General features: G+C 32.5%; 1 protein-coding gene across 1 annotated transcript; it reads left to right on the plus strand.

The window, feature by feature from the left end:
• The first annotated feature begins 6,070 nt into the window (after positions 1–6,070).
• On the plus strand, positions 6,071–10,779 carry LOC101499912 (eukaryotic translation initiation factor 3 subunit C). Its single transcript, XM_004485386.4, has 4 exons — positions 6,071–6,222; positions 6,339–6,385; positions 6,481–8,298; positions 9,692–10,779. The coding sequence occupies exons 2-4, from the start codon at positions 6,362–6,364 to the stop codon at positions 10,649–10,651; spliced, it is 2,802 nt and encodes a 933-aa protein (XP_004485443.1). The 5' UTR covers positions 6,071–6,222; positions 6,339–6,361; the 3' UTR covers positions 10,652–10,779.
• Positions 10,780–11,086: the final 307 nt, after the last annotated feature.

The raw sequence follows: 11,086 nt of genomic DNA on the forward strand, positions 1-11,086 counted from the left end.
CTTACCTTCGCGTTAGCTCTAACGTGTGATTACGGCACCGTGAGTAAATTCGGTAAATTTTCCGCTCGGAACGCCGCTTCCAAAATTGGTCCACTAGCACCGTAGCACGGAGGTGAGCAACCTTCCCTTCTATCACTACTTGAAATGAAGCTTGGATCTTGAAGAAACGGAGGGGTTTGTGTTTGGATCTCAAAAACCGTTTTTCTTCGTTTTCGAATCAAAGAGGAAAAGTGGAGTTGCGAAAACCTTGATCTAACTCTCACCCAACCTTGGGTTACTAGTTTTGAAGAAAAGAAAGCGACGAAACTGAAAATGGGAGGAGGAGAAAAATTTGGCCGCGGGACACGGTTCAGAGGAAGGAGATGGAATTTTCAATTTTCCTTCCTTTCTTTTTCTTTCCTTTCTTTTTCCTTTCTTCCTTTTTCCTTCCTTCCCTTTTATATACTATTTCCTTTTCCTTTTCCTTCCTTCTAGTTTTCCTTTCTTTTTCCCTCCAAACAAACATATATAAATATAATAAATATAACTTAACAAATATCTCAAAATCTAGATATTTGTTAAATTACCGTTTCACCCGAAACGCATTAAATTCTCCGTAAAGGATTCATCGCAGTTAAATTCAATTTATTTATCGACGAGAAAATTTGATTGGCATCAAAATAACTTTTTGATTATAAAACTCCAAAATATTATTAACTTTGGCTTAAAAGCTTCCGAGTCAAAATCCAAAATACACCAAAAATACACAAATGGTACTTTAAAATTACGGGTCTTACATTTTCTAACGTCTTGGAAATGTTTTTTGATACTCAGATTTGTCAATTGAGACCCTGCTGGCTACTCTGAGAGTTGATGAATAACAAACTTAGACGATTCTCCATAGCTGTGAGTTGACGACGATCATCGTCATATATTTTTATAATGATGTTATTATTATTTTGTTGTTTTCTATATTAAAGTATTTATTGGAAAATTTGAGAAACACAACCTTTGAATTTTATCTCGAATTCGTCAATTATTTAATTTAACGGTCGTTGTTATATAATATGTTATTAATTTGACTTACGTAGGAGTTAAAATATTTAAATCTTGAATTGTTATGCGATTGAATATGTTTTTTCATGAATTACGATTTTAAATGCGCGTTTTGGGAAATCGGTGTTATTGTTATTAAATCGTTAACTGCGTTAGGTTCACCTAGTTACCTCGTGTTGATTAGGGAAAGTTACGCGTTAGATGAAGTCGCCCCTATGAGAAATGTCATCCGTAGGAGGAGAGGGCTATCAACGTGATGTAAGCTCCCTAATTGATATGTGATGATGCGTTGCGGGGTTGAGAGGAGAGGGCCATCTGTTAGATGGAGTCGCCCCTAAGGGAAATACCACCCTTAGGAGAAAAGGGCTATCAATGAGATAAAGCCGCCTCTTGGTTCTAAAAATTTGTACTGTTACTTGTTTGATTTTTATGATGATTTTAAGGTTGTTCATTTTGATTTCGTTTCAATATTAACTGGAGTTTTTTAATATTTTTGTCAAGCGATTAAATTATAAGTTTTAATGACTATATATGTGCATATATTTAAATTTAGAATTTTTATAGACTTTTAAGTAATATTGTGTAACATAATTGTCGCCCGATTGTAAAACAGGTATTCGTGCCTTTTTGTGTTTCCTTTCTAATTGATAGTGGTCGTTGTCTCCTCACTAAGTCTTTGTGATTTACCCCTTTATGTTGCTTTTTTTTTTTAGATTCGCAGGCAGCTGAGTAGCAAATTGTTATTTGATCCAAGTCTCAATATATTTCTTTTTGGTAGGCCTCTTTGATCGAGGACCCCTTTTTTTTGTAACGTCTGTTGAATCTATGTAAATTGCAGCTATTTTGGAGTTTAGAAGTTTTTGAAAAGTATATTGAACGATTAGATTATGTTTTTTGAATTGTGACTGAATTGGTTAGAGAACGGTTTAGTTGTTGATTAATAGGCTTGTCAGGCTAGCAGTATAGCTTGTGCGCCGGTCACGACATTTAAATTTCGAGTCGTGACATTAAATATGATTTTTTTTCCACTTCTAACATTTAAAAATTTAATTTAATTAATCTTTTGTTAAAAATTCTAAACTTTTGTGGGGAGATATTATTACATTTTAAGCAAAAATTCAAATGATACACAGAAATTTACTTAAAACTAAGAATAAAAAATGTTAACATAAACTATTATTTGATAAACATTTTTATAAGAATTTAAAACAAAATATTATATATATATATATTGATCAGAAACTTACTTAGCTTTAAAATTTAAAATAAAGAGACATAGCTTAATAAACTATATAAATGGAAAATGTAAATATGCATGGATTGTGGATATTTTTTTAGCCATAGATATCAGGTTTAAAAGCTACTATTACTGGGATGAATGTTGAAGAAAAATGAAGAATTAAAGAATTTTGAAAGAAAAGTGAAGAGTTATTCAATAGTGGTTGAATCAATATATTTGTGCATTAAATTATACTTAATCCAATAGCATAAACTTACATCTTTTAATATCCAAACTTTAATATTAATATTTTTTTAATTTTAAAAGATAGACAAAATAAATAAAAAAGTGATATTTTTTATTATCCAAATTTGTAATATTAATTATAATTCATATAAAATTGTAAAGTGTAAGATTTTACACGTAAAATTAAATAGGTTTGCATACGGGCACAAACAAGTATTATAGTACTCACTTTACCATGCATCCGCACTTATATAATTTTTTTTATCATTTATTTATTATATTAATGTTTAGTTTAATTAATTGTTTTCTTTTATGTTTTAACATCTATTAATGTCATTGAACCACTACAATATTTATAATCGAAAGATAGACGTTTGTAAATTTTTTAAGAATTTGATTATGGTGAATTGATAAATAATTGTGACTTTATAACTAAGATTTATGTTTTATTATTGTGACTTTATAATTATACTTGCAACTTCCTATTGATTGTTTTTACAATAAAATAATATTGTCGTAAGACTTGCAGCTTCATAAAGTATTTATTATAGATATTTGAATGTATATTGTAACGAGTGTTCATTTGAAATATTTTGAATTATAAAATATTATAGTTTATAATACTTTATGGTTGAATTAAAAATATTTGAATAATTTTTAAATTTAATTACAACAATATTATTTATTTATTGATACATTTAAGTTAAAGCTTAAATAATAAATATATATACAAACACTTAAATAAAATACGAATATTAAAGTTGATACCTAATAAGATACAACCACAAATATAAATGTTTTTTTTAAACCGCACTTAAAAAGACCAATAGTATAGTATTGTATCATACCTATTGTGTTTCCTAAATAGACTATGTGTACCCATAAGAAGCTGCAAACTAGTAAAGTAAAAGATAATAATATAATAATTGCATAAAATTAAGATATGCACACCTAGAACAACAAAAAGTTGCTTAGAGTTTTGATTATCGCTATACTTGGTAAAAAATAGAGACGACGATAAGATATAGTTTGAATAGTTGAGTTGAGACCCTTAAAGAGAGGGAGAAGTTTCATGCTGGTGACCTTGACTACTAATCTAACATACTTATAACAAATATCTAAAAATGAAGTGTTGTAACCATTTAAAACAATATTAATTTAGTATATCAATAATCTCGACCACAGCTAAAAAAATCCAGCTATTCACACTACATACACCATTATAATCTTTGTGAGATATTTCCAAAATATTGGATAATATATATATATGTATAATTTGTTATACATAGCATGATATTGATGTTGGTTTGGTGGTTGTGTTTATTCTTTCCTAACATGGGATCTTGAGTTCAAATTTGTGTATTACCTTCTTTTTGGAAAAATTCCCTTTTGAAAAGGCGCAACTCTTAAATAAAAATGAAAAGTCACAACCCAGGACCTGCTCGCGAAACAGATGCATTGTTTTGCCACCAGACCAGTGCAATGTTCAGTGGCAGAACCAAGAATTGCAACTTTTCTCAAGTGACATCCATTTTCTTTCACTCATTCTCATATACTAAGTCAACTTATTCTTTTCTAATACATGAGAAAAGAATAGGTAATATTATTTTGTAACATACTATTGAAAGATATTCTTGGTGTGATAGTGCAAATCATATTAAGGTTTTCAAAGTACCCTAAAGGGGATTCGCTGGTTATCTCATTTGCATCCGATTGGTGGGGGCGAATCGAACCTAAAGGCTAGTGTAACAACACACTTTGGAATTTGCTACATATAATCTTCATCAACAACTTCACTACTATCATGCAGCAGTTATCACCAACACAAATCCAACAATCTTTCCATTTTCTCTCTCTCTTTTATTTACTTATTAACATTCCTATAATTCGGAAAAAACAAATTTGTGTATCCTACATATATTTACGTAAACTTTTTGTCAAAAGGATAAAAAAATTAGCTACATTTTATCGTTTAGCTATATTAGCATCATAAACTTATTGAATGATAAATTATTTAAAATATTTTTTTTTTTATTATGTTAATGTTTACTAGACTAATCTGGAATCGTCAACTTAAAAGTTAATATGTATTTATCCTACCTTTTTTCTTATTAAAGATTGTCGGGTAAAATATATGCTTATGTAAAATGTAAAATAATTGTTATTTATTTACATTGTAAAGCTGCTAAAAATCAAAACTCTTTGAATATTGATAGAGAGCAGCAAGTGATAAGTTTACATATTAAATTGAGAAAAAAGGTGTACATATGATACTTGACTTCATAATTATTTTAAATTTAATACAAAAAAGAAGATTTGATTGTACGAAAAAAATAAATAAAAAAGTAAGTGTGACTTGATTTTTAATTGAATTTGTAGACTTGGCTTGACTTGATGATCAGCACCAAAAATAAAAACAGTTGACCTTGTGTTTCATTTTTAAAGTAAAAATTTATTTTGAGAAAATTGAAGTAGGATATTTAGGGTTTGGGTCCATTGACGAAACTTAAAACTCAAAAAAAAAAAAAAACAATTATAATATTCTTATATGATATTTAGTTTGACAAATTTAATTTAATAAAATTAAATATTTTAATTGAGTTGCTTACGAACAAATATGATTTTCACTTTATTAATACTATACTTGAAAAACATATTTTCTACATTTTTTTTAATAATATCCTACGTATGAATGGTAGTAAGTAGCTGCTTCGATAAATGGGTTACATGGTTTTTCATAAATGGTTTTTCATAACTTAACATTTATGTTAATGACACATTTCTCTCACTTAATATATTTCTAAGATTGACATGATAACTTAATGCAAAGATTTGTAAACAAATAATGCATTCTTTATGTAGGTGGAGTGTCTCTATATTTAAAAAAAAATGCATTTTATACAGGTAAGCCACATCTATGCATATAAATCATTTTTACGAATAATCATATTTGTTTTTAAACCGTGTCATGGACAATAATAAAGAAAAGAAACATATTCAAAATAATCACAATAATAAACAATTTATATATATGTATAAATATTTATTTCATTAACATTTTTATTTGCTAATACAACTAAAAATATATTCTATTTTATAACCATTAATAACACATAGTGTTACTCGTGCATCACATTAGTTATAATACAAACGATACTGTGTAATTGCTTGAAAAATATATACTTCAACTATAAGTGAGGTTTGACAACTTAAAGATAAAAGTAATCAGAAAAGAGTGTATTAGAGTAAAATGAATTGTTAAATGAAGATTTATTTAAAACATATTCTGCATTAATTTTTATTTATTTTGTGATATAAATTAATATTAATAAATACATAGATAACATGAAATATTTTTATCAGGATAATTCATATATACCCGATAGTATGTAGTCTGTGTTAAACACGAGATGTGTCATCGTATAAATAAAAAAATTAATTTAAAAAAAATTAATTTAAAAAAATTTATTTAAAAATATATAAAAATTGTAACTTTAGAAAAAGAAACAAAAATTTAGTCAAAAAAGAAAAAAGAACAACCTTATATTTTAAGAGATAAAAAAAATGAACTGGGCCCATTAAGTTGAAAGCCCAATCGAAAACCCTAATATGCGTCAGTATCGAGAGCGGTCATAGTTGCGGCTTCACACACATCTTGTTCGGCATCCCATTGCCATTCGAATACCATTTTACATTTATCCCAAAATCGAATTGCACCAAAGGTACGTCTAATTCCTCTATGTCGATCTGTTAATTGTTTGAACAAATCCTTTTATTGTTACTATTATTTATTCACTGTGTTATTGAATCACGATTTACTTTCATATACGCTTATCAGAACTTTCTTTTGACGAACGAACGATGTCTTCAAGATTTTGGACCCAGGTGTGCAATCTAATTTGCTACTGTTGTCTGTCTAATTGCATCGCCGTATTGTTGAAATTTTTAATTAATTTTTGTTGAAAAAATTGAAATTTTAGGGTGACAGTGATTCGGAGGAGGAGCAGAGTGATTACGATGAAGAGATTGAAACCACAGCTGTTGATTCTGCTGCCACTGCAGCCAATAAAAGCAATTACTACCTGCAGAGTGGTAATGCAACTGATAGTGATGACGAGGATGGCCAAAAGCGTGTTGTTAAGTCAGCAAAAGATAAGCGTTTTGATGAGATGGTTTCCACTGTGGATCAGATGAAGAATGCCATTAAGATCAACGACTGGGTCAGTTTGCAAGAGAGTTTTGACAAGATCAACAAACAGCTTGAGAAAGTCATGCGTGTTATTGAGTCCGAAAAGGTCCCTAATCTTTATATTAAGGCTCTTGTAATGCTTGAAGATTTCTTAACACAGGCTTTGGCAAACAAGGATGCCAAAAAGAAGATGAGTAGCAGCAATGCCAAAGCCTTCAACTCAATGAAGCAGAAATTGAAGAAGAATAACAAGCAATATGAGGAGTTGATCAATAAATGCAGGGAGAATCCTGAGAGTGAAGGGGAAAAGGAGGACGATGAGGAGTCTGATGAAGAATATGAGAGTGATGATGAGATTATTGATCCAGATCAGCTAAGGAAGCAGGAACCAAAATCTGATTCTGAAGCTTCTCAGTATGAAGATGAGAAGCCTGATGCTGATGGTGAAGGGCCTTGGGACCAAAAGCTTAGCAAGAAAGATAGGCTTTTGGAGCGACAGTTCATGAAAGACCCTAGTGAGATCACATGGGATACTGTTAACAAGAAGTTCAAAGAGGTTGTGGCAGCTAGGGGTAGGAAGGGTACCGGAAGGTTTGAACAAGTTGAACAGCTTACCTTCTTAACTAAAGTGGCTAAAACACCTGCACAGAAGCTGGAAATTCTTTTCAGTGTGGTTTCTGCTCAGTTTGATGTCAATCCAGGGCTCAGTGGGCATATGCCCATTAATGTGTGGAAAAAATGTGTGCAGAATATGTTGGTCATTCTCGATATTCTAGTTCAGCACCCTAACATAAAGGTCGATGATTCCGTGGAGCCTGATGAGAATGAAACCAAGAAAGGTGTTGATTTTGACGGACCCATTCGTGTCTGGGGCAACTTAGTTGCTTTCTTAGAAAAAATAGATGCTGAGTTTTTCAAGAGCTTGCAGTGCATAGATCCTCACACACGTGAGTATGTTGAGAGGCTTAGGGATGAGCCCATGTTTTTTGTTCTTGCACAGAATGTCCAGGAATATCTTGAAAGGAGTGGAGATTTCAAAGCTTCTTCTAAGGTGGCCTTGAAGAGGGTTGAGCTCATTTACTACAAACCACAAGAGGTTTATGAGGCAATGAAAAAATTGGCTGAGCTGACAGAAGATGGTGATAATGAAGGGGAGGCCGGTGAGGACTCAAAAGGTTTTCAGGATACAAGAATTCCCACTGCATTTGTTGTTACCCCAGAGCTTGTGGCACGAAAACCCACCTTCCCTGAGAATAGCAGGACCTTAATGGATATATTAGTATCACTAATATACAAATACGGAGACGAGCGCACCAAAGCGCGTGCAATGCTTTGTGATATATATCACCATGCTCTTCTTAATGAGTTCACGGTATCCCGTGATCTGTTGCTTATGAGTCATTTACAAGAAAATGTTCACCACATGGACATTTCAACTCAGATACTTTTTAACAGGGCTATGTCACAGTTAGGTCTATGTGCTTTTCGGGTTGGGCTGGTTTCTGAAGCACATGGCTGTCTATCTGAACTTTACTCTGGTGGAAGGGTGAAAGAATTGCTTGCACAGGGAGTTTCACAGAGTCGATATCATGAAAAGACACCAGAACAGGTACTGATCCCTCTCGTCTATAATTTTTTTTCTTTTCAAATGGTTGTTTCATGGCATTGCTTTATTAATGTACTTATTGTGGTAAGTGCATATTATGTGTTTACAATGTATGATCGTTAATGATATAATGATTTTAATAGTTCCAATGTCACTGCTCTACAGAAATCCCTGTTTGATTTTTTCATAGAAAATATTTAAAATCAAAGCTGATCTGATTTGCAGTTTAGGCTCATTATTTATAATTATAGTCATATTCCGTGGGGTTATTCAGTTTTGAGGTGCAATAGGTATTGCTCAACTTGGCTAATACTCTAAACACCAACTAGTTTTGATTTGATTATTGGCTGCATACAATGCTGTTCTCTTTGCTGCTGATTTTTAAAATCATCGTGGATCTGGATTGCAGTTTAGGTTAATTATTTATCAAAGCATCCATTCCGGCACTCCCGTGCCTGTCTGCCCGTTTTTCTACTGTGTTGTATGTTAATCACGAACATAAATTTTTATGTAATCTTTGTTTTGATTTTAAATAAAATTAGTGAAATTTGCTAAACATAATTATATGTAGCTAATTCCCCTGTTCATGGTTAATGTACATTCACACAATAGAAAAACGGATCAACGGGAATCGGACGCTAGTTAAAATACGAAGATGTGAAGGAATCTACTTTTACTATTTTTTTACAAAGAAATGATTTGTACCAACTGTAAAGAATAATTAAAAAGGAAACTGCTCAATTTTTGTAAGTGCATTGCAAGGATTTTAGTAGAGAAAAAAAACTTAAAAAGGTAACTATGTATTGGTATAGATGGCTTTTTAGAACCTTGCAGATTCCAAATATGGGTTTATCATAAAGCATTGTGATAAAATCGACTGAAAAATGGTAGAAAAAATGTCACCCATTAATGGTAATTGTAATATGAAAAAGAAAGAATAACAAGGAAACTGTTTAAGAAGAGTTAATTTTAAGTTGTCTAATGTAACTGTCAAGGGTATTTGCGTAAGAAAAATAAGCCTCGCGAATTATAGGTATTGCTTTTATGTATAGTATAGATTACAATCATTTTGAGTGGGGTTAATCAGTTTTGAGGTGCAATAGGTAGGTATTTCTCAACCTGGCTAATACATTAAACACCAATTTTATTTGATTATTGGCTGCATGCATATAACTGTTCTCTTTGTTGCTGATTTTCATTTGAATCACATCTCTTTCTTTTTGTTAGTAACTCTTCCTGTTGTTCGTTGCCAAATTTGTTCTTTTATTGTAATTTTAAATTTAAATTGTTTTCTATTGCATATTTTCATCATCAGGGCAAGTTTCTTTCATCTGTCCTAGAGAATGTTAGAGTTATGGTTAACATCACTGTTCTATTTTTTTTAATTATCTTTCAGGAAAGGTTGGAAAGAAGACGGCAGATGCCATATCACATGCATATAAATCTTGAGCTCCTGGAATCAGTGCATCTTATATCTGCTATGCTGCTGGAAGTTCCTAATATGGCAGCCAATGTTCATGATGCAAAGCGTAAGATCATTAGTAAGAATTTCCGTCGCTTGCTGGAGATCAGTGAGAAACAAACATTCACTGGTCCTCCTGAAAATGTTCGGGATCATGTTATGGCTGCCACGAGGGCTCTTAGTAAAGGAGACTTCAACAAGGCTTTTGACATTATTGCATCTCTTGATGTATGGAAATTTGTGAAAAATCGAGATGCCGTGCTAGAAATGCTGAAGGACAAAATCAAGGAGGAGGCACTTAGGACATACCTATTTACCTTCTCTTCATCGTATGATTCTTTAAGCTTGGATCAGCTCACGAATTTTTTCGACCTCTCTCTTCCTCGCGTTCACAGTATTGTCAGTAGGATGATGGTCAATGAGGAGCTTCACGCCAGCTGGGACCAGCCAACTGGGTGCATTGTTTTCAGAAATGTTGAGCATTCTAGGGTGCAGGCATTGGCATTCCAGTTGACAGAGAAGTTATCTATCCTGGCAGAAAGCAATGAAAGAGCTACAGAAGCAAGGATTGGGGGCGGTGGGTTGGATCTGCCTCCAAGGCGCAGAGATGGCCAGGATTATGCTGCTGCAGCTGCAGGTGGTGGTAGTGGAGCATTATCTTCAGGTGGAAGGTGGCAAGACTTGTCTTATTCTCAAACAAGGCAAGGCGGTGGACGTGGAGGTTATGGTGGAAGGGCATTGTCATTTGGTCAAGCTGGCGGCTATTCAAGGGGACGAGGTACTGGTGGGAGTGGCTATCAAAGTTCAGGGAGGACTCAAGGAGGTTCGGCACTTAGGGGACCCCACGGAGATGTTTCTACCCGCATGGTTAGTCTTAGGGGAGTTCGTGCTTAGTGTTTGTTGCATTTATTTACTCTATGTACTAACTATTGTTACAACACATTCTGTTTTTATTTTTTGTCCCGCTTATTATGCACTTCATCTTGAGTTCTGATGAGAATTTTATGGGGATTTTATTTACATACATGTTCTCAATTTCCTCCCATTGTTTTTTCGAGGTGACGATGTTTACTCGGCTTTTTGGCGACGATAAATAATTGAACTAATGGTAATGTAACTTGATATTATTTTTGCGTTTGATTTTGCATATGTTGCATGTACTGTAGTCTAGCTTAATTGATTTCCTCACAATTGTAATTAGGCTCTATATGGGAATGTCAAAAAGTTTACTTATAGTTTATTGGCCTACATTATAAATTTGTTTGATGAAATAAGTCGTCTTTGGTGAACAATCTCTTAACAATAGCCCGTTAGTCTTATTATGTTAAT

Source organism: Cicer arietinum, chromosome 1 (genome assembly GCF_000331145.2).
Source record: "Cicer arietinum cultivar CDC Frontier isolate Library 1 chromosome 1, Cicar.CDCFrontier_v2.0, whole genome shotgun sequence".
Classification (NCBI taxonomy): domain Eukaryota; kingdom Viridiplantae; phylum Streptophyta; class Magnoliopsida; order Fabales; family Fabaceae; genus Cicer; species Cicer arietinum.